This window comes from Plecotus auritus, assembly GCF_963455305.1.
Source record: "Plecotus auritus genome assembly, chromosome: 11".
Lineage (NCBI taxonomy): Eukaryota > Metazoa > Chordata > Mammalia > Chiroptera > Vespertilionidae > Plecotus > Plecotus auritus.
The window spans coordinates 11,915,299-11,940,038 of NC_137777.1; the positions used below are offsets into that span (position 1 = coordinate 11,915,299).

General features: G+C 43.6%; 1 protein-coding gene across 1 annotated transcript in view; it reads right to left on the minus strand.

The window, feature by feature from the left end:
• The window catches only part of NIPAL2 (NIPA like domain containing 2), a gene marked incomplete at its 5' end in the record, with an annotated part of 66,291 nt that overhangs the window by 34,790 nt on the left and 6,761 nt on the right, over window positions 1-24,740 (minus strand). Inside the window, 2 exons of the mRNA XM_080646488.1 lie at window positions 11,403-11,574; window positions 14,312-14,380. Of these exons, the coding sequence (XP_080502614.1) occupies window positions 11,403-11,574; window positions 14,312-14,380 (241 nt within the window). The remainder of the gene's footprint in view (window positions 1-11,402; window positions 11,575-14,311; window positions 14,381-24,740) is intronic.

Genomic DNA, 24,740 nt, shown 5'->3' on the forward strand with positions numbered 1-24,740 from the left:
CACAGAGAACGCTCCGGCCACTGGTCTACACAGAGTGCTCCAGACACCGGTCTACATGAGTGTGCATAGACTCCGGGGTTAAATTCATTACACAGCGTCACACTGTGACTCCAGAGATAGACACTGGACTACAAATGACCATAACACATTAAAAAAGGTGAAAAGCAGCATATGAAGTGGTTCTGTAGGAATCATGAGGGGAAAAGATAGCAGAAATATTATCCGTAGGGGGAAGGACAAAAAAACAACAACAACCAAAGTATTTTCTCTGGTTCACATAGTGCTCCATGGGGAAGTTTATTCATATATTCACTTGGCCTTGACCATAGAGCTTCATGGCCACGGAGAATCTTAGCAACAGTTACAATGGACTGACTCCTATTGATGAGTCGTCTATACTCTCTTCAGCCGTTACGTGTCACTCAGGTTAGCAATCGGAATGAAGATGCTTTCTGGTCAAGGTTGACAAAGGAAATGTACACATGGGCATTCTGATTTGGATTTCCAGATGAAAACAGAGAAAGGCCAAGCAAGATTCTGGTGGCTTCAGCTGAACCAAGTCTAGATGTGGGGGACCGTCCCAGTCCCAGGTATAGGTATGTGTCCTGGTACTGAGCTTCCTAATACTTCCTGGTATACTTAGGAACAAACCCTCTATTTGTTCTTCATTCACCTCCTTTCTGACGTCACTTAGACTTGGTCTAAAACCTGGTGGTGGTGGTTATGGAAGAGTCACTTAGCTTAATGTGGCCAGGAGTTGGCGTTCTAAGATCCATAGCAGGCCACGAGTGAGAGAAAGAAACCAACAAGCGTAAATTAATCTGGTGCATGAGAGCTCAGATAGGTTGTACAAACTTGATTTGGATTTCTTCCGTGATAGCTACTAAGGATCAGAAGTTGGGCATCAGTTTTATGTTAGACAGGACAAGAGTCTTGAGGTCTTGGCGGTTCTTTTTTTTTTCTTTTTAAAGAGCACTGGCTTTACAGACACCTCCAGCTATGTGGTGTGTGACCCTTCTATTTTTTAAATATATTTTATTGATTTTTTACAGAAAGGAAGGGAGAGGGATAGAGAGTTAGAAACATCGATGACAGAGGAACATCAATCAGCTGCCTCCTGCACACCTCCCACTGGGGATGTGCCAGCAACCCAGGTACATGCCCTTGACTGGAATCGAACCCGGGACCCTTGAGTCCGCAGGCCGACGGCTCTATCCACTGAGCCAAACCGGCTAGGGCAATTGGCGGTTCTTAATGCTATTCTTGCTAGATGTTAAAAAATGCACAGCGGCAGCTGCAGTGGGAGGAGCTTGACCAGAACCACAACTAGATAAGTTTAGGCAACTGCAAAGAAGAAATGGACAGGTAATCAACCAAACAGTGTACATAAGCACTGGCTAAGCCTCCCTTTGGGAAGACAGAGCTTTGGATGTGAGTTTTACTTGCTGCAAGAATAAAACTAATGGCCCTAACCGGTTTGGCTCAGTGGATAGAGCGTCGGCCTACGGACTGAAGGGTCCCAGGTTCGATTCCAGTCAAGGGCATGTACCTGGGTTGCGGGCACATCCCCAGTAGGGGGCGTGCAGGAGGCAGCTGATCGATGTTTCTCTCTCATCGATGTTTCTAACTCTCTATCCCTCTCTCTTCCTCTCTGTAAAAAATCAATAAAATATATTTAAAAAAAAAAAGAATAAAACTAATGGCAGCCTTGTCTTGTTCTTGAATAAGAACATCCCAAGTGGTAAACCCCTTGAGTTTGGTAACATTTCTGTAAGATAGCAATTAAACGCCAGGGTATATTTTTACATATCATTTTTGATTTTTGTGTCTGTAGAGTGATAGATAAATTAGCACTCTCTTTTTCAATTTGCAACACTGAATTATCTGTCTACATTTTACTTAAATTATCTACCCCTCCAAATAGTAATTTTTTATTAAAGATTTAATAGCACAGAAGAAAGTTCAATAACTATTTAAATATGTTCTAGTATGGCTATTTAAAAAAGATTTTAATCTCAGTGGATTAAAAAACTGTGGTACATTTACACAACGGAATATTATGCTGTTGTAAAAAAGAAGGAATACCTACCATTCGCAACAGCATGGATGGACCTAGAGGGCATTATGCTAATTGAAATAAGCCAGTCGGAGAAAGTTAAATATCACATGATCTCACTCATTTGTGGAATATAATGAACAACATAAACTGATGAACAAAAATAGGCCCAGCCCTAGCTGGTTTGGCTCAGTGGCTAGAGCATTGGCCTGCAGATTGAAGGGTCCCAGGTTCGATTTTGGTCAAGGGCACATGCCTGGTTGTAGGCTCGATCCCCAGTAGTGGGTGTGCAGGGGGCAGCCAATCAATGATTGATGTTTCTATCTCTCTCTCCTTCTCCCTTCCTCTCTGAAATCAATAAAAATATATTTTAAAAAAATAGATCCAGAGACAGAGAAGCATCGAACAGACTATCAAACCTCAGAGGGAAGGCAGGGGAGGGTGGGAGAAGGGGGTAGAGATCAACCAAAGGGCTTGCATGCATGCATATAAGCATAACCGATGGACACAGACACTAGGAGGGTGAGGGCATGTGATGGGGGGGGAGGAATGGGGGACCTGGAGAGCATCATGCTAAGTGAAATAAGCTAGTCGGAGAAAGATAAATATCACATGATCTCATTCATTTGTGGAATATAATAAACAACATAAACTGATGGGGGAGGAAAGGAGACATATATAATACCTTAATCAATAAAGAAAAATAAAAGAGATTTTGTTCGCATGTACTTTTCATTTTTTACCCTTTTATGACCACTTCTTAAAAGACAAATTTAATCCAAAACTTAAGAATAAAAACAATTACACATTACCTATATGTAATTATGATATGATATTCTTATTTGATTCAATTGGAAAGAAAAAAAACCCATTCAGGTCATGAACGCAAATGCCGACAGCAGCCATTTAGCTAAGCCTGCAGCAATGAGGCACAGTGGGCTGTGGTGACTTGGACTACACAGCCAGTGACAGGTGGCAGCCATCACTCAGCCCTCGCGCACTGTGAGTCCCGTGCTATCAAATCTGATTCTTTTGGACAAAAATCCAGTTCTGTGTGTCACGGTCCAGTTTCTAAACATGGGAAAATAATTTGTATTCTTATAAGCATTGTTTGAGCCAAACAAAACACAGCCGAGGCCAGAGCTGGTCGGCAGGCCACCACCAGTTTGTGAGCACTGACCTAGTCCTCAATTTTCATTTCCTGGGCATTCGAGTTATTGTTTTATGTCTACGATCTGAAGAGAACTCAGGGTATATGTTTATAATATAGGAAAGTAGAAGACAAAGTAGTAAAGAAAACTCTTATTAAAAAAACTCACACAAAAAAACCAACAACAAAAAACCCATGACATGAAAAGAACAGACTTACATAATAATGCTACAAACAGAGCCTCCCATGTAAATATCCGGCTTGCGGTTTCTGACCACGTAGAAGGGCAGCTGTACTGTTCGGGTAAAAGCAAACCACAAAGCGCTTTCATGTCAGTCACAGCCCAGCGTCAAGCACGTGCACACATGGAGCGTGCTCACAGGCTCAGTCTGGTCTAATCGTATGGAGGCACGGCCTGCTCCACAATGATCATTCCCTGTTAGTTGTAGCATTACATGTCGATTACAATGGACCCCGTGGAGTTAGGATTTGAAGATCTGAGGACACTTTGAAAGATGTTTCTTTACAGAAGAGAAAAGTTAGCCTACCATCCCTAAAGGTAGGAATAAAAGTGAACAAGTAATCCATCTTACTAAAAAAATTGCGATTGTCATTTATTGAAGACAATAAAAAAGATAGTTCATAGGTTACTCGCATAATTTCAAATGAGGAAATGTATCTGGATTAAGAGCAATAACCCCTTCTTTTCTACATTTTTTTCCTTGACACACAGTAGTCATTAAACTTGAAAATGACTCCAAAAAAATGAAAATGCTATCATTGGAAAGATTAACTCTGTATTATAAATTTAAATGTGCATTACTTCAATAATAGCAGTTTCTCTAGAAATACACTGTGGTGTTCTCAGATAATAAGGATGGACGGAAGAGACATTTCAAATACAGTTTTTAGGTTTTCGGAATGCTTTCAGCTGAGTGCATGAGCGGACAGACATAAGGTGCAAACCTCAGAGTTTTATTCCACACGCTAGAGGCCCGGTGTACGAATTCATGCACCAGTGGGGTCCCTCAGCCTGGCCTGCGGGATCGGGCTGAAACTAACTCTCCGACATCCCCCAAGGGGTCCTAGCTTGCGAGAGGGTGCAGGCCAGGCTGAGGGACCCCACAGGTACACGATCAGGGCCAGGGAGGGACACGGGAGGTTGGCCAGCCAGAGAGGAACCATGGGAGGGCTCCAGGGGTGTGTCTGGCCCGTCTTGCTCAGTCCGATCAGCCTGACACCAGCAGCAAGCTAACCTATCAGTCAAAGCATCTGCCCCCTGGTGGTCAGTGCATGTCATAGCGACTGGTCAACCGGTCGACTGTCTGCCCCCTGGTGGTCAATGTATGTCATAGCAAGTAGTTGAGCGGCCTTAGCATATCATTAGCATATTACGCTTTGATTGGTTGAATGGACGACCGGACACTTAGCATGTTAGGCTTTTATTATATAGGATGTTACTTAGGCTGGTTTTGGGACCAGGTGCTGAAGCAGACAGCCCAGCAAGTCCCTGAGAAAAGGGGTATCTTATCTTTGCACATGTCCTACATGAAGATAAACATCCATGCAAAGTGCCACTGTCACAGGCCTCTGTGAGGTTTGGAGCTCCAGCGAGTTCACGGGCTGGCACTAAGCACAGGCTCCAAGCGCCGGGACACGCGCAGTATCTAGGTCTGTGGAACGCGATGTCACTCACTCATTGGTCTGTTTATGCTTCCTTTCATTTGTTTCTAATAAAAATCTTGGAGACCAAAGTTTCTGCTTGAGATGACTTCTCTGGAACTCCAAAAGGCCTCGCCCGGGCGTCTGGCTATGCTATGCCCCTCATCTAATGGATCACAGACACGTTTCAGTGCAGAGCTTCCTAACAGCACAATGGAAATACACGAAACAACGCATATCCCCCATTGTGCATTTCATTTTGAGCAAAAGCCAGCGTGTTGGGGGAAATGAGAGACGGAAAAGACTTATCAGTCATAGGTCTCACTCTCTTTTCCAGTTTTAATCCAAATTAGCCACGAAGAGGGTGACTCCTTGTCTTAGGAAATTACCCCAGGGCCAAGGAGACGTGGCTGCTATTAATTTTTATCATTCCATTTAATATTCCAAGTGTTTGATCTCGTGTAATTCACCTCAAATTTAATCTACTTATTACTCATTTCTACTCATCTGGGAAATAATTAAGGAAAATGAGCGTATGTGGCTCAGATGGGACCTGGCACAGAGGATGCACATTCAATGTTAGTTTCTTACCTTTCGCTATTTCTAAAGGACTGCCCGCGTTTAATTGGAGAAAGATGGTATCTTCTCTGAACTCCTTTCTAATTACTTCCAAAAAATATACTCGGAGACACACACTGGACAATGTCCCTTGGGTTCCATCTGTTCCACCTCCTGCCCCTGCAGCAGGTTCCCTTCATGGCCCGCTCCCGTGCCACCCCTGGTGAATTTCATACTGAGTAAGCTGCCCTGAATTTTCTTCACTCTATGTGACTTCAACTCTTTGGATTGTTGTAATGTAATGATTTTAAATAATCTCTCAATGCACAGATCACAGTCACGGGGACGAACAGAAAAAGGGAAACGTTACACGAAGGACACCCTTTTGTAGATGCACAAATAATCCACTCAACCCCCAAAGGACAGTCTTGTAAACCTTTGTGTATTCACAAGAGCAAATATTCACAAGTCCCTTGCAATGAAACGTGTAACCATTATGCTTCGTCAGGAATTGAAATCTTTGAAACACATGTTCTTTTCTGTTCCAACACCCCAGAACGGAACGGCCTATCCTCGTTTTATCACAATTCCGTTTCAAACCAATTCCCCGAGGCTGTACTGTGTGATTCCCCCGCGCCCCCCTTCTAGAAAGAGCCCACGGCAGGCAACCAGACGCACACAGTCACAGTCTCCTGGGTCTCTCAGGTGGACGGCCAGGACGGACATGAAACAAGTCCCTGAGAGCACGATGAGACTTGCCAAAGGGGAGGGGCAAGGTCAGGACCGGCCGGGGCCGCTGAGCAGGTTGTGCAGAGCACAGACAGTGCATCTGAGGAGGCGCCACCCACATCTCAGATTCTGCTGATTTGTATATTCCCCGGGACAACTTTCGGACAGATGGCACCAGAGTGCCCTGCTTTAATAAAATCAGTGTATTCCGATTTGCAGACAGACAAAGTACCGTGAGAAAGGCTGCCTTTTGCTAACTCACAGAAAGGCACTACGTGGCTGAGAGGACCCACAGAGGGTGGGAAGGGAGCGGAGACCACTCCTGCTGCATTTGGTCTGGGAGCCAGGAGAGGCCTGCTGAGGGGGAGGGTGTCCTGGGACAGGCAGGAAAGCAGAAGTTTAAATTTTTAGAACAAGTTCAACAGCTATCCACTTACCTCTTTTTACTAAGTTTTAGTATAGTAAATAGTTCTTCAGAAACTATTCTTTAAAAAATATATTTTTATTGATTTCAGAGAGGGAGGGAGAGAGCAGTAGAAACATCAATGATGAGAGAGAATCATTGATGGGCAGCCTCCTGCATGCCCCCTCTTGGGGACTGAGCCAAAACCTGGGCATGTACCCTGACCGGGCATTGAACCGTGACCTCCTGGTTCATAGGTCGACACTCAACCACTGAGCCCCACCAGCCGGGCAGAAAACACATTCTTAAATTGCAGTTAGACCTGAAAAACTCCGCCCTTCAGCCTCTCTGAAGTTAGTTAGTGAGCGAAGAAAGTGCTGTAAAGTGAGATTAGCAAGAAGACGGAGTTGCACACACATCTCCGGCTGTTACCACTTGTCCTCTGACAAACTCCTGGGTCTGGTTTCTAGACGCATTTTGTCTTGGTAGGTTAACTGGAAGTGCTCGTATTTCCCAACTTGCTGTGGTAGGGAATGTGTGGAGGAGTCCAAGGGTAATTACTGCTTAATGGCCCAACAGAGGAGCCGGGAAGATCCGACTGCTCAGCTCCCTGACAGTTAAACCACTGCGTGGGTAAGAACGAAAAGCTTTTCTCGAACTGGTTCATCCACTTTAGAAAATGTAACCATTGGCCACCTATGGGGGCCTGGAGGCAACTCCGTCGTAGGGAATTGGGAGCTTCGTTTCTATGTGGTGTGGAGGAGGCACAGCGGCGAGTGCTGTCGCTGAGGCAGACGCTGTGCTTACTGCACAGCTAGCTCTGTTCTCAGGGGGTTACTCGATTCCTCCTGTGACCACTTCTGAGGCAAGCACTTTTTCTTTTTAAAAAACAATTATCTTTATTGTTGAAAGGATTACAGATGTCCCTCTCCCACTCCCCACCCCATTAACCTCCTCCACACAGCACCTCGCCTACCACACTATTGTCTGTGCCCCTGGATTATGTATAGATGCATATACATTCTTTAATCTCTCCCCACCCACCCACCCACCCCCACCTTCCCTCTAAGATTCCACAGTCTGTTCCATGCTTCTATGTCTCTGAATCTATTTTGTTCATCAGATTCCACCTATGAGTGAGATCATGTGATACTTGTCTTTCTCTGACTGGGGTGAGCACTCTCTTTACCCCCATTTTACAGATTAGAAATTGAGGCATAAACCCGTTTAAACACCTTGCCCGAGGTCACAGAGCTTTCCAGGGGCAGGACTGAGATTTGAACCTCAGTGTGGCCCGAGAGCTTGTGCTCCTGACCATTCTACTGCCCTGGCTTATTGGGGAAGCACCCAGCCGAAGCTCTATCAGGGGCCCTAAAACTACGGCCCACGGGCCACATGCGGCCCGCCGAGGACATTTATCCAGCCCACCGGGTGCCGCTGCCTGTCCTGCTTAGCAGCCGACTCGTCCCGGGCCCGCAGTGCGCATAGGAATTTGTTCATAGTTTTTTTTAAACTATAGTCCGGCCCTCCAACCGTCTGAGGGACAGTGAACTGGCCCCCTGTTTAAAAAGTTTGAGGACCCCTGCGTCTAGATGAAAGTGAAAAAACTACCCATTAAGCTTTCTTAATTATGGAAACACAAACATAAGTCCTAAAATTAACCAACCTTTCTGGCAGAATAAGCACTTGGGCCTATTCTTCACTGACAGAGGCCTTTAGTGAGAAAAGTAGGGTAAAAGCACAAGGTGACACCAGGATACGAGGGCTCCGACTCTCTCTCCCAAAAATCAGGACCCAGGCCCGGCGCTCCGATCTGCCGATCTGCCTACACACCAGGACCACTTCCCGTCATCCGACCCCTCTGTCCGCTCGGGTGAGTCGCCCATCCCGGCCGAGTCCCGATGCTGGGACCGCTGTGAGCATTGTCTTCAGAACTCCCCGAGGGTCCTCAGCAGAACTGTTGTTTGTAGAGATGCTTCGCAGAAAAGCATCTTGTGACGGACAGGTTTGGGAAACCTGGCCCACTGCCTCCGCCTTTGGAAGACTGACCCTGCGCCTGGACCCATCCCAGGCCCCGGGACCCCACCCGGACGACACCTGCGTAACTGAAAGTCAGAAACGTGCTTGACTGGGGAATTCTTTGTCCCTTAGAACAACACCCATGAGAGCACCGTAACGCTCCTTGTGAAACGCTGTCTCAGGTGAACTCGTCAGCAGGACACAGGCAGAGGGCCAGGAAGCACAGAAATGAAGATGGTTTGAGGCGGTAACGTGGAGAGAGTGCGAGTGGAAATATCCATAATGTGACCATAGTGCTTCTTCCATACTAGTCCTAATTAAAAAAAAAAAAAAAGCCTGCTCGATTGCAGCGTACAGAGGGAGCAGGAGCTCTGATGACTAAGAGCAGCAGGTCCGACACGTGCGCACCCGTGTGTGGTGAGACTGCACATGGGGTCACGGAGCACAGAGGGCCGGAAGGAGCAGACCAGCAGGAGGAAGAGGGCAGACGGGACCCTTCACTTGGACTTAAGAGCTAAACTCTCTACTGTATCCTAGATTTTAATTTCTTTTTTTAAAATTTATAAAGCAGTGGAAGAAAAAGAGGCCAGAAAAGAATATGCAATCTCCGTGCAACATTGCAACAGACATTATCATTTTTTCTTAATTCAAAGGGAGATTTGATTTCTTCGCTGAAGCTCCCAAGGAATAATAAGGGGAAAACGTTCGAGCAAAGAAGTGTGGACACTCTGCTGCCTTATCTGCAAACACAGCCATAAGCTACGTCTGCCTGAAAAATACTTTCCCCTTCGCTTCAAATTCTCTCGAGTTTCCATAATCTTTATCAAGAACCTCAGGATGGTAAGGGGTTGTTCTGGGGAAAATTCTCCATCACCAGTAGTCCCTACCCCGTCCACAACACTTCATCGTAACCTAAATTGAGCTCAGGAGTGATGTGAGGATATTACTTCTGAGAATATATGACTATTTGCAAAGATTGTAAAGTAGGAAATGATTTGTTTGCGGCCATAATTTACTTCTTTGAATCGTTTTAAATGGGCAGAGAGGGAAGTTGCTAAAATGCTCTAAATGTGAACCATTAATTGGGGCTAAGATCACACACACAAAGTGATGAGAAGCATGAAGCAAAGCCCATCGGTCAAGGCAGTGGACTCAGAGTTTGAGGTGGGCAGGCTGGCCCCACAGGGACTTGGGGAGGACAGGGCAGCGAGGGAAAGGTGGGACCCCTTAAGCTTCCTGTGGTTAATGAGAGCCCCGAGCAAGTCATGCCGCAATAAGCAGTTTCACGGAAGATCTGCGACGAGGGCCCTAGATTTCTGGCAACTTCTGAATTTCCGCCTCAGGTCCCAGGAGGCCTGGCTGTATTTCATTCCTGGGAAGTCTCGGGTCTAAACAATAAATCCAGCCATATCCCTCTTTCTTTCAGCTGGTTAGAGTAGTTCTCTTTTATTTTTTTCCCCATAAAAATGATTTCCCAGAACTGGGTATCTGGCGATCAATGGAGAATTTCAGTACAATCTGGTGCCTTCAGCCCTGCCCTCGGTAACTGTTTGATATACCTGGGCACTTTTTTCCTTTAGCAATTTCATGGAAATTGAGGATAAAGCAGAAAAAGAAACAAAACTAAAGATCAGCTCTAAATAGACAGTCATCATGAAGAATAATACAACATTTTCCGAACAATTGGGGAATTGGGGCCTGAAGTCCCACGTTGACAATATAACTAGATCTTGTATGTTATTTCTCAGATTTTGAAAATAAAATCTAGGATGTCCGTGTACATGGCATGTATACTAAACAGAAGATATACCCAAGTTGCTCCCTTTATCAGGATGTTAAAAATGATAAAGAATTACATAAATTGTGAGCTTATTCAGAGTAATAACAGCATGGCGATTTTAACTGAACAATTTCTAGAAATTAAAAAAAGTGGTCTTTGCTACATGTTCTATGATCATGTAACATAAATGTATTTAAATATTTTAAATGATTAAGAAGGGGGAACTACTTGCTAAACAGAATGAAATTCTCTATGAACACACATTATTTCAGTTTAAACGATGCGTTCTTTAAGACTATTTTATACTTCTTAGGAGAAATACTAAAACTGGGATATGTAAGCACATGTTATGCTTGATCTAGTTGTTACCAGACAATAACCATCAACTTGTTTCTATTTCAATGGTTTCCAAATGCACAGAAATTTAGAAACATGCTGTTTCCATAGCAGCAAATAGAGAGTAAAAATAAAAAGATCTTATTGATTTAACAAGGTTTAGAGAATTTGTTCTCCTTTTCAGCAGTGATTTTTGCTCCTTTTTTAGTCTTTTAGCAACATCTCACATTCTCTTTTCTAAATGCATTTAGAAAATCATATAAATTTTAAACGTAACTAATATTTAATTTTTAATGTAAAAGGGATGCTAACCTATGGAGTTGAGATCAGGCACCAAAGAGTCTAAGTACATGAAATGTCAGTTTAACACATGAGTGAAATATAAATTGTATTCCAGATACTTTGAGATGATTCATTAATAATTAACAAGCACAGCATAACATTTGCTGTTACTGTGAATTTATTAAGACGCAGGCTGGGAACTGGGCTTTTATGCACGGTGGTCAAGCTACCAAATGCAAGTTTATTCATGGTTAATGTGGCAGCATGACAGTGGATAACTGAAATGAGTAGTATATTGTTTGAAGTTAACATGCTAAGAAGACAGGAAATAGACCTTCTTCCTTTCTGTGTGTTAAGTTGCGTGTTTTTCATCAACTTTCTGATCCCTTAAAATTTCCATTTGTCAAAACATAGGAAATTGGCTCACCTGTAACAGACATACAGCCTAACGGAGCGACGAGAGTGATGGGGGCAAATCCGTAGGCAGCGAAGTTCCCTGCCTCTCCCAGGGCCATCAGGAGAGCCCCACCCCACCACAGCAAGCTCCTGAAGAACGGCCTTGCGTGCTCTTGGTGCGCCGACTGAAGATGAGAATATTTCTAGAAGTAAATCAGAATGTAAATAAGAAGATATTTAAAACTTGTTTTAAAAATATTGGCCCTATAAATTTGCCTCGTGGCTTTAACATTTATTTGGCAGGATCACTGTAGAGCAATGATTATGTTTTTGTGTTTGTGTCAAGCATGTTAACAGAAGTGATTCACACTGATGTAGCATTTTATAGTTCAAAGGGTCTTCTCACATATGAATGTTGCTTCATTCTCATAACAACTCTGTAAAATAAGCATCAGTACTATCAAAAGTTGAGGTGTATGTGAAGGAGTTAAGTGACTTTTTGGTCCACGACCAAAACACTGATTTTATTATTTTTTGTTCTCATTAAACTTTGTTTTAATGCGTCTCAAAATTCTGTGACAGATTTTTGGTCAAGCTTTTTTTCCCATTTAAAAAATACTGATTTTAAAAACTAGTAATTTAAAAGTTGCCACACACAAAAAAATAATACAAGTGGCCCGCAGCACATTCTCCTTTCCTTCTGAAGGTTTTACGAGGCCTGAATCGTTCACCAGTCTTTTCCTATTAAACCCAAATGGCCAGTGGAGACAAACAGTTCTGAGACTGTCCTCCACCACCGATTAAGAAGGGGGTGGCAGGTATGAGATGACATGCATTTAGCTTCTGAGTGTTGCCAGCTCCAGCTGCCTTCTTGCCCACTGCTTTGATGACACCCACAGCAACTGTCTGTCTCATGTCACGAACAGCAAAATGGCCCAAAGGAGGATAGTTAGAGAAGCTCTCCACACACACGAGCTTGCCAGGAGCCATACTGACGATGGCAGCATCACCAGATTTCAAAATCTTTGGGCCCTCTTCCAGCTTTTCCCCAGAATGACAATCAGTCTTCTCCTTCAGCTCAGCAAATTTTGCAAGCAATGTGAGCTGTGTGACCATCCAGCACCGGTGCCTAGCCAGCACGGATCTGGCCTGGATGGTTCAGGATAATCACCTGAGCTGTGAAGCCAGCTGCTTCCACGGGTGGGTCATCTTTGTTGCCACCAGCCACAATGCCATCCTTGACAGACACGTTCTTGACATTGAAGCCCTCCCTGTCTTCAGGAAGAGCTTCATTCAAAGCTTCATGGTGCTTCTCAACAGACTTTGCCTCAGTTGTAACACTGCCTGGAGCACAGGTGGCCATGATGCTGGATTTGAGAACACCAGTCTCCACTCGGCCCACGGGGACAGCACCGGTACTACCAATTTTGTAGACATCCTGGAGGGGCAGACTCCAGGGCTTGTCCGTTGGGCCAGTTGGTGGCAGGATCCAATCCAGAGCTTCAAGCAGCATGGTTCCGCTGGCATTGCCAGCTTTACGGGTGACCTTCCATCCCTTGAATCAAGGCATGTTATGTTAGCACTTGGCTCCAGCATGTTGTCACCGTTCCAACCAGAAATTGGCACAAATGCTACTGTGTCAGGTCTGTAGCCAATTTTCCTAATGTAGGTGCTGACTTCTTTAATAATTTTCTCCTATTTCTTCTGGCCACAGGGCAGCTTAGTGGAATCCATTTTGTTAACATCAACAACCAGCTGGGTCACACCCAGGAGAGTATGCTCAGAGGTCTGCCCATTCTTGGAGATGCCTGCTTCAAATTCACCTACACCAGGGGCAACAGTCAGGACAGTACAGTCAGCCTGAGATGTGCCTGTAATCATGTTTTTTAATGAAGTCTCTGTGTCCTGGGGCATCAGTGATGGTCCCATAATACTTACTGTTCTCAAATTTCCACAGGGAGATATCAGTAGCGATACCATGTTCGTGTTTCAGCTTTCAGCTTCTCCAAGACCCGGGCATACTGGAAGGAGCCCTTCCCCACCTCAACAGCCTCCTTCTCAAATTTTTGATGGTTCTTCTGTCAGTCCCATCACACCTGAGCAGATGGTCGGTAGTGTAGACTTGCCGCAACCTACATGTCCAATGACCATGATGTTGATGAGCCTTTTCCTTTCCCATTTTGGTTTTGATTTAGTGGTGGTTTTCATGACACCTGTGTTCTGGTGGTAAATCCTTTGCTCCAAAACACTTATTTCAGAATATCGAAAAGTCCAGATGCCAAAATAAACATAATTGAAATGAAGTTAATAAATTACTAAAGAAAAACCTTTTGAAAAGAGATTCAATTTATAAGTCTAAGTAGCGATCACAATGAACACGCCATGGCAGAATGCTTTGGTAGCAGGGGGTTAGGTTGGGGGAGTCTTACTTATATCTGGCCTGAGTATTTCTCTGTATTTTAAACATATAAATTCCTGAAAAACTGGCCATTGAATAAAGCCCCATTTCCTTATTGATTTTATGAAAACTGAACTTCCTTATTGCGAAGTATGTACAATTCTAGATTACTTAAAAAAATGTAAAGACAATAATAAAAGTACTAGAAGAAAACATAGAACATTGAAGAAAATCTTAGCTTATGCCAAGGCTATGAATATCTTTCTAAGTGTGGTACAAATTCATAAGCCACCTACACACCTTGCCGAGGGTATACAATACTATCAAGAGGACCACCAAAGCATGTATTTCTTTTAAAATCAGAAGAAGAGAAAACACGACTGTAATCCAGTTGGATTATATTTCTCTTTATATTGGTGAGGTCATACAATATAATTTTAATATTTTTAATGGAGGAAGAACCCAAGAAGGCAAAAGTGCCCATGGCCCATCAAAGTCATGTGCTAGAAAAATTCAGAATTAGAAAAGTAAGCTCCTCTTACCTGAATATTTAGGGAAATGCTGATTACCAAGTTTCCTAAAACAGCCAGCAAAACTCCAAAAAGGTGAAACTGAAAAAGAAAATGTTTTATTTAAATGGTGCACTAAATAGTACTTGCAAGATATTTACTAAAAAAACAAACACCCCAAACAGCAAAAAAAAAAAAAAAAAAAAAAAAAAAAAATTTAGGCGGATACATTCATTCATTTGTTTATTCAGCAAATATTTACTTGGCAGCCATTTGGGAGGGTTCTTTGAAACATGAATAATGACTTTATTAGGATTAGTAGCCCATCTTTACTTTCTCAGACTCTAAACAGTGAACATCCCTTAGTCCTTCTTTTATATTGTCGTGTGTATCATTAGGCTCTGTAAATAGACGGCGAATTCTCTGAGGAAAGAGAACCATGTCTCAGGCTTCTATTGGGTCTTTGATGTCATCTACTGTACAAAATTAGGGGCTTGAACAAAACTTGCTTGGACATATGTACAGTGGTTTAAAACAAGAACTATATAGGTTAAAAAATTATTTCTTTCACATTGCCCAAGATGTTTACTATAGATAGTGCATCTATTACTTGATGACTTCAAAAGATGCATTAGCAGCTCCTATCTAAATACAAAGGTATAATACCTTCTAGCATTACAAATTGTAATGATTTAAGGGATTGTCCCCCTCGCTTCAACTTCCAAGGAGTTATTTGAATTTCAAATGAACATTACAACCATAAGGAATCCTTTTCAGAATGCAAAATGTCTTTGAAGTTTATAGGAGCCGAAGTGAAATTCAGTATTTAAAAAAAATGAAGCAAAAAACTTAAAAACCCATTTAATAGTTGATATATAATATCCATAGTCTTTAATCAGTTAAGAATTTTCTTTTCCTAATAGAGGCAGTTGGCAATAATTTTGATCACTATTCCTCATGGGGAACAATTGTATCATAATACAATGGGCTATTTCCATGTTTTTGATTTCCACTTAAATGCATTTGGCAGCAATCAGGAAAATAAAGATTCAGATGAAGTTTGGGATTGAATGAAAAATTATGAAAATCTCCCATAGTTATAAAAGTAAAATGATAAATAGAAATAAACTTCAAAATTGCTTAAATCATTCACTGAGTAGTTTAAATGCCACCAGGGCAAGTGTTTAGAAATTGGTAGCAGCATTTGGCAATTATTTCTTGGATATGACACCAAAAGTACGGCAACAAGAGAAAAAAAACAGATAAACTGGACTTCGTCAAGATTAAAATCTTTCATTCCTCAAAGGACACTCTTAACAGAATGAAGATGCAACCCACATGTGTGAGAAAATATTTACAACTCATATATCTGATAAAGATTGATATCCAGAATATATAAAGAACTCCTATAACTCAACAACAACAAAATAAACAATTTAAAAATGGGCAAAGGACTTGAGTAGCTATTTTTTATAAGACAATATAAAAATGGCCCACAAGCACATGAAAAGATGCTCAACAATACTAATCATTAGGGAAATGCCGATCAAAACCACAATGAGCTATCACTTCACACCCATTAGGATGTCTAAAAAAAATAAGAAAATAACAAGTGTTGGGAAGGGTGTGGAGAAATTGGAACCCTGTGCTTTGCTGCTGGGGATGTAAAATGGTACAGCTGCTGATCTCACACCATGCACAAAAAATAACTCAAAAGACCTAAATGTCAGAGCCCAAACTATAAAAAAATCTCAGGAGAAAACATAGGAGTAAATCTTCATGACTTTGGACTTGGCCATGGATTCTTACTGATAAAACATCAGAAATATAAGCAACAAATGAGAAAATATTTGGACCTCATCAATATTAAAAACTATTTTATTTCAAAAAACACTATCAAGAAAGTGAAAAAACACACCATAAAATAGTAGAAAATATTTGTAAATCATATATCTAATAAGGGACTTGTATCTAGAACATATAAAGAACTCTTACAACTCAATACTAAAAAGACAACCCAAATAAAAGTGAGCAAAGGATCTGAATAAACATTTCTATAAAGAAGACAAATGTCTTATAAGCACATGAAAAGATGTTCAAGATCATCAGCTATCAGAGAATGCAAATCAAAACCACAGTGATACACCAGCTTGACACCAAGTAAGATGGCTAACACAAAAAGCCAGATAATAACTAGTGTTAGCAAGAATGTAGATAAATCAGAACCTTATAACACTGCTGATGGAAACATAAAATGTAAAAGCACTTTGGAAACAGTCTGGCAGTTCCTCAAAAAGTTAAGCATGGACTTTCCATTTGACTCAGCAATTCCACTCCTAGGTACATATCCCAGAGAAATGAAAACATATGTCAACACAAAAACCTGTACAACAAGCATTCATACAGGCATCTATACATATAAAAGCCTAAGCGACAGGCCAACCTTTCGACCAGAAGCTATGACATGCACTGACCACCAGGAGGCTCAACACAGGAGCTGCCGAGCTGCTGTGACTTGGCAGCTGCGGTTTTCGGGTGACGCACCTGGAACCAGAGAGAAGGGAGCCTGATTCCGGAGTGTGTCACCCGAGAACCACCCTCTCGCAATCTGGGACCCCTCAGGGGATGTCGGAGAGCCGGTTTCGGCCTGATCCCCTCAGGCCAGGCTGAGGGACCCCACCGGTGCATGAATCCGTGCACCAGGCCTCTAGTTATTCATAATAGACCAAAGTAGAAATGACTCAAACGTCCATCACCTAATGAGCAAGCAAAATGTAGTACATTCGTACAATGAATATCTTTTAGCAACAAAAAGGAATGAAGCACTGATGTATGCTAGGGCCTAGGTAAGCCTTGAGAAGTTTATGCTAAGTGAAAAAAAGTCTAGTCACAAAGACCACATATCCTACGATTCCATTTATTTGAAAGGTCCAGAACAGGCAAATCTATAGAGATAGAAAACAGATTTGTGGTTGCCTATGGTTGGGAAGGATGGGAGGCATGGTGTTTAAGGTAAAGGGTGGAGGGTTTCTTTCTGAGGTGATGACAATGTTCTCAAATTATTGTGGTGATGGCTGCACAGCTCTGTGAATATACTAAACCCAGTGAATTGTACCCTTTAAATGAGGAATTGTATGGGATGGGAATTATATTTTAAGAAAGTTGTTAAAAAAATAATTTTGAAAACACAAAACATTTACATCTCTGTGTTTTTTTGCCCTGAGAAATAAAATGGCACAGATGTAGCTATGTGTATGTCAGTCTCTTCCTGGCTGCAGTGTGGAGGATGGACCAGCAGGAAGCAAGAACAGGGATCAGGAAGACCAATTCCCGGAAGGAGGAGGCTACGTCAGGAGTTCAGAGGAGAAGCAGGTAGGGGCAGTGAAGACAGTTAATTACACCAGGGCCATGAAGGAACAGTATTCATGTTCACAGCAGCAAACTTTGGCGACAGCCTGAAATACGCCATGCTTTTCAGATTACTGAGTGGGTTGGACTATCCTTACCAATAATCTCCTTGCCCTTGTACGTAACTGAGTTGTCTGCAACACTAACCCAAGCTGAGTTAAAACTAAAATCCTGTACGTGAAGGAGAAGAAAAACTTTCAGTCAGGAACAGATTTAAAAATATATATACATATATGTTTTATTGATTTCAGAGAGGAAGAGGGAGAGCGATAAACACATCAATGATGAGAGAGAACCACTGACTGGCTGCCTCCTGCAGGCCCCCAGTAAGGATTGAGCCCGCAACCCAGGCATGCGCCCTGACTGGGAATCGAACCATGACCTCCTGATCTTCTGGTTCAAAGGTCAACTGCTCAACCACTGAGCAACACCGGCCGGGCAAACAGATTTTTAATTTATCTAGTTTATGGTATGCTGTAAGGTTATTGCCTTTCTTTTTTAAATATTTATTTATGTAAAATAATTTATTTGTTCATCCACCCACCCACCCATCCATCTAGTCAAGAAATAGTTATTGAGTACCTGCTACAACTGTGAGTTCCAACCATGGGGATACACAGCAGAGAACACGTTTGACGGACTGCTCTCAAGTAGTTTACATTCCTCGGAGACAGATCAGCAACAAATAAAGAAGAAAATACATCGGGTAAAAACTGGAAGACGAACATACAGTAACGACAGAGAGGGTGTGAGGTGGGTGGCCAAGAAGGCCTCCGGGAAGACAGCATGTAGCTCTGTCAGGAGCACCAGGAAGTAGCCACCACAGGAAGGGGAGGGAAGAGCATTCCAGCACAGGGAACAGCGAGCTCACAGTTTTGCCTGCAGACTCTGGAGTTCGCGCCGTAAGACATTCCTCTGGAGATATTCAGGGGGCTGGAATCTAGCCCTTTCTTTTGAGAGGCTCCAAGCAGCATCCATCTGTGAATTACTATGATGGTGCCCGGGTGAAATAGTTTGAGACAAGTGTTTTTCAACCCTTTCTAGGGAGGCAAGATTTTAATCCTCTGACAGCTCTGTCTTCCCACTTTGCAGTCAAACTCTAAGGCATTTTCTCCTCAATGGTGTTCTCTCTGTGTTGTTGCTTTGTTTGTTGTTGTTTCACTGTCCTTCTTGTGGTTGGCTCCTTTATTTTTACTTAATTTACTGGAGTGGCATTAGTGAATAAAATTGTGTAGGTTTTAGGGGTACAATTCTACAACACATCATCTGTATGTTGTATTATGTGTCCATCACCCCAAGGCAAATCTCCTTCCATCACCATTTATTCTCCCTTATATTCACCCTCCTCAACTTCCTGTCCCTTTGGTAGTCACAATACTGTTGTCTGTGCCTGCGAGTTAAACACACACATACCCACCCACCCACACACAAACCCATAAACACAGACAACAGTATGGTTATTGCCTTTCTCTCCTGAGAATGCCTCATGGCACTGAATCTAAATCTGGTGATTTAAAGCCAGCAAAGAAGGTCAGGGTTACATAACACAGCATATCGATGCTGCTGTTCCATGCCATTTTTTTTTTTTAATAAACTTTAAAACCTAGGTAGAAAAGTCCAACATATTCCCTTCCAATACAACTAAGAACTATTACATTTTTTTCTTTTACTCTGGAACACATTTACTTACATAATTGTACATTCATTATTTTTAAAAACTGAACTCCACTGAGGATAAGCCTTACCACGCTTACTAAGGAGCCATTATGGTTTTGCTATTGAGAAATTTGTTTCAGCAGAACAAATTTATGGGAAAAGTAATACATTTAATAACACATCCTTTGGGGGCTTTTAACACTTTGTTAAAAGGAGAGCAACCATAGTCAAGAAAGGTGAGACGGCAGTTAAGGAAGTCTTAAACTTGGTTCTATTACAAAACAAATCAATCCCATATAATGGAAAGGGAATCTTTGAAACAAGGACAGACATTCTGAACGCCATTGTTTGCATGCAGATCAATATAAGCTCCCCTGAGTTTCACATTTTGTGAGAACATGGTCATTGTCATCATTTTAAAAATCGGTAAGCTTTTGTTTCCAAAGAAGCAGATGGCAGGCTGCCTTCTGCAGGGCCAGCCCAGGGTTTGGAAGAGGATTCCTACCCTAAAGCTGGAAACTTGAGAGCTGGCTTCGTTGCCAGTCTTTGCCCACACCTGTCTGGGTTTCTGCAGTACATGTCCCCTCTGAAGGCAATGCCTGCCTTGAATTCTGGCTGTATTTTTGCCAGATCCATTCCCCTGGAGACTGAACTCTATTGTCCATGTCAGGCCCCAGCCACGGGGAGTTTCTGCCTCAGTATGGGGGCGGGACCATGTCATTGCCAATCACTGATAGACCACTGCCAGACTCCCATGGCCCTCCCTACCCCCCAGGCCAGATCTTTCTGACAGCAAGGCAGGGATCCAGTTCCAAGTTGCCTACACCGCTTGGGCATTGTTACGTGGGCTCTGCATTGCCTCTAAAGGGCCAGTCTTTATAGCCAAGATAATACCTCTTACCCCCAACCCCCCATTCCTGGCTAAATTCTCACATCCTACTGATCCAGCAGCCACATCCCAACACACTCCAAGGCCAACCTACATATGACACCCATAGAACTTACCCGTGGTGATTATGACTTGGGTCTACAAGTGTATTTCTTAAGAATAATAAAATGGTCTACATGTGTGGTCACAGAGAACCACACGTTTCTCTGCTGCTGTGACTCAGGCTGCCATATCCAAAGGCATATGACAATATTTCCTCCTCTTCTTTGGCTCTCTTATTTACAATTACATAACTGTACTACCCTGTCAGTCCTGGAAGCTTACCATAAAGCGTCCATCAGGTAGTACAAGAGGGCAGCGTTACACCAGTCCTTCAAATGTTGTTTTTCAAGTATTTCTAAAGCATTCTCCACACCCCACCTCCACCTCTCTCTTTCTCTCTCTCCCACATTATGTAGCTACATTTTGAGGACACAGTCCATGTTTTCTGATTTCTTTGACATCACTTCCCAACACTGCTCTGTTGAGAAGGGCTCTCTGCTTATGATTTGTATCAAGTGGAATGTTGGCTGCATCCAGGCCCTTACTGTCAATGAGCTGATCAAGCTTAACGTGGGCTGTGACAAGGGAACACAGTGCACTTATCTTCCGAACAGCCCTGGGACAATCAGAGCTCTGCAAGTCCAGAGCCTAAAGAAATAAGGAACCCCCAGAATTCACAGGGTTCTCCTTGGACTTCAATGAGATATTGGCAACGCTAATTGGCTTCCAGGACTCAATGCAGCATTGCACTCACATACCATGCCTTTTTTCCTAAATCCACTATCTCTTGACTTAGGAGATTCCTGCCTCCTACAGAGGGGGTTGTTGATGGTAAAAAATTGCTAGTCAGATAGAGGCAAGACAGGGTCTGAGCCAGGGACACTGCCTTCGCCAGCTGATTCCCTTTGACTTTGACATCAGTAGGAAAGACAGGCCTTTCTAGTAGTTCTTTTTTAAGTCACTGCTTAGAGGTGATGCTAGCAAAAATGTTTTGAAGGAGGTGATGGCTCATGTCCCCTCACAAAGACAAGGAAGGCTAAATACGGAGCTGCATTTCAGGGGTTGCTCCTGCGAGACAGGATACAGAGGGGAGGTCATCGGTGAGCTGGGAGGGGTGTTAACCTGAGAGTTGCCCAAGAAGACATTCCGCCACAGGAGGAGGAATGAAGCCCACCTGGTGGGCTCTGCATTAGGGCCACGTAGTATCTCTTTCTTTTGGTCACAGGACCCCTTTCCTCCAGCCCTTCCCCAGGTTCCCGTGTTCTTTGGGGACACCAAGCCCCGTAGGCCTAGGGAAGTCTAGCCTTGGTGACGGTACCGGAAAGGACATGGACCTAACCTCGTTTAGGCAGACTAACGCCCAAGTCGGTTGAGACGGTTGAGCTTTCTCTTCTGGACAATGCAGGGTAGAGTAAGCCCACTACACAGGGGACCCACAACCCCGAGGAACAAGAGGTGAAGAGGAGAGTGAGAAACTGTTAAAGCCTCTGCACGAAGGTTTACATGAACCCGTATTTCTTCTGGTCTTTTATGTCACCCACGTGGATTAATTTCTTTGATTAGTTAAGCCAGTTAGTGTCAAATTTTAGGTTTTCTGTGACTTGCAAATTAAGCCTCTTAAGTTACAAAGCATTCTTGGTAGGGAAGCCAAGTACAAAGGCCAGAAGAAAGAGGGACTCCTACTGTAAGCTGAAGAAGGAAGGCCGGCGGTCCTAGTTATGGAAAGAAGAAACCATCTGAGGTGCAGAGAAGGTGATTTAAGACACCAGTGTGTCTGTGGGCGGGCAGCAGGGCGTTCACTTTAGGCAGAGCTCTATGCCCTGCCAAGGCCAGGGCGGGTCCCTGAGGAGTCATGCCAGGACAAACACAGTCGTCAGTGAGGTGCGGAGTGCATAACTAAACATGTGTTAGCCATGCGGGGAGTGACCCAGGTTCCGGGCAGGTGACAAGGGGAGGCAAACGTCTCACAGGTGTGCACATGATGAGAGTTACGTGGAGGGGCAGTGGAGCGTTAGCTGCCAGTACCAGGCAATTATGACACTCTCATGACTCAGGCTAGACTGGGAACACAGGGGCGGAGGGGGCTGGTTATAAAAGGTATAAACTGGCCCTGGCTGGTGTGGCTCAGTGGTAGAGCATTGGCCTGTGCACCAAAGGGTTGTGGTTTCCATTTCAGTTAAGGACACATACCTGGGTTGCAGGCTCATTCCCTGGCCTAGTCAGAGCATGTGCAGGAGGCAACAACCAATTGATGTGTCTCCCTCACACTGATGTTTCTCTTTCTCTCTCCTCTCCTCTCTCCTCTCTCCTCTCTCCTCTCTCCTCTCTCCTCTCTCCTCTCTCCTCTCTCCTCTCTCTCTCCTCTCTCCTCTCTTCTCTCTTCTCTCTTCTCTCTTCTCTCTCTCTCTCTCTCTCTCTCTCTCTCTCTCTCTCTCTCCTCTCTCTCTCTCCCCCTTCCACGCAGAGGAATGTTGGACTTTCAGGGGAAAAAACAACCCAAGCTAAAATAAATGGTATCAAAGTCTTAATACTAACACTGTATGTACCTTCCCAGGCTAGGGGTGCTGGTCCTACTGGTGGGCTAAACTACAGTTGGTGTCTGAAGATGTGATCCCACTACTGCCACCAAAATATCTGTCAGCTGTTCCCAGATCCCCAACCCAGAAACCAGGAAAGTGGTAAAAGGCATGTGAAGAACCCTTGCTTTAGTACTTCAAGAAAAGTTTTCCAATTAGAAAATTAGGAAGTGTTCTGGAATGTGAATACATCTGAAGAGTGAAGGGGAGGCAAATATCAAAGGGAGTGAGAAAGGTGTGAGGTATAGAGAAAGCAGTGATTTTAGATTAAAGAAAGCAACACCTCATCAAATCACTGATACATTTTCTCTTATTTCCACTTGTCATGAGCTAAGACCAAAGACTAATTACTAGAAGTACTATACATTTTATGACATTTCTTATAATCTAGGTGGACTGCAATCTATTACTAATAGCTAGCACTTATTGAGTGCTCTTTGTATGCAGAGCACTTTGCTAAGTATTTGACATACATTCTCTTATTTTATTCCTACACCATCTCCATAGTATGTAGTGTTATTATCATTGTAATTTCAATAAAGAAAGCTACACTGAGGAGAAATCAGGAAACTTGCTAACACATCCAGTAAAAAGACTGAGCTTTTAAAATTGCAGGAGACAAGAACAAAAAGGGTATCTCGGGGGAATGTCATCCTTGCCATGGTAAGCTCTCAAACGCCAATTTGAACAATCACCAACGTTTAAAAAAGAAAGGATTTAAAAAATTCTCATAAGCAAATAAAATAAATATGGCATAGCATTTCCCATGCTATCTGGATAAAATGTGTGAGCTGAACAGTCATAGCAAGGCTAACATTATTTTTAAACTTTTTAAAATTGTAGAATAGATACCGACAACTGCAAGGAGAATGATATAGATGAATAAAATGAATTATTATAAGGCAAACACCCTTATCACACCATCCAGGTCAAGAAACAGAAATTGGGCATCCATCCAAGGCCCTCCCTTTGCCCCATCTCATCACATCCCCTCCCTTCCTTAAAGGAACCACTGGCCTGACTTTATGGCAATCACTCCCTTGCTTTTCCTTTTAGTTGTCACCCAAGTCTTCATCCCGAAATACTGCAATTGAAGGTTGTCTTTTATCTGACTGAACTGTTAGGTCTATTTTATTTCATTTGTTTTATTTTATAATATACTAGAGGCCCGGTGCATAAAATTTGTGCACGGGGTGGGTGGCGGTGTGAGTCCCTCAGCCCAGCCTGCACCCTCTCCAATCTGGGACCCATCGAGGGGTGTTCGGGCCTGGTGGATAGGGCCTAAACGGGCAGTCGGACATCCCTCTCACAATCCAGGACTGCTGGCTCCTAACTGCTCACCTTCCTGCCTTCCTGATTGCCCCTAAACGCTTCTGCCTGCCAGCCTGATCACCCCCTAACCACTCCCCTGCCAGTCTGATGCCTAACTGCTCCCCTGCCAGCCTGTTTGCCCCTACTACCCTCCCCTGCAGGCCTGGGTCCCCCCCCAACTGCCCTTCCCTGCAGGCCTGGTCCCTTCCAATTGCCCTCCCCTGCTGGCCATCTTGTGGCAGCCATCTTGTGTCCACATGGGGGCAGCCATCTTGTGTGTTGGAGTGATGGTCAATTTGCCTATTATTCTTTTATTAGATAGGATAGAGGCCTGGTGCACAGGTGGGGGCCGGCTGGTTTGCCCTGAAGGGTGTCCCGGATCAGGGTGGGGGTTCCCTTGGGGCGTGGGGTGGCCTGGGAAAGGGGCCTGTGGTGGTTTGCAGGCTGGCCATGCCCTCTGGAGACCCAAGCAGAGGCCCTGGGATCTGGGATTTATTTATCTTCTATAATTGAAACTTTGTAGCCTTAAGCAGAGGCCAAGGCAGGCCAGGGCAGGCGGAAAGCTTGGCTTCCTCCATCG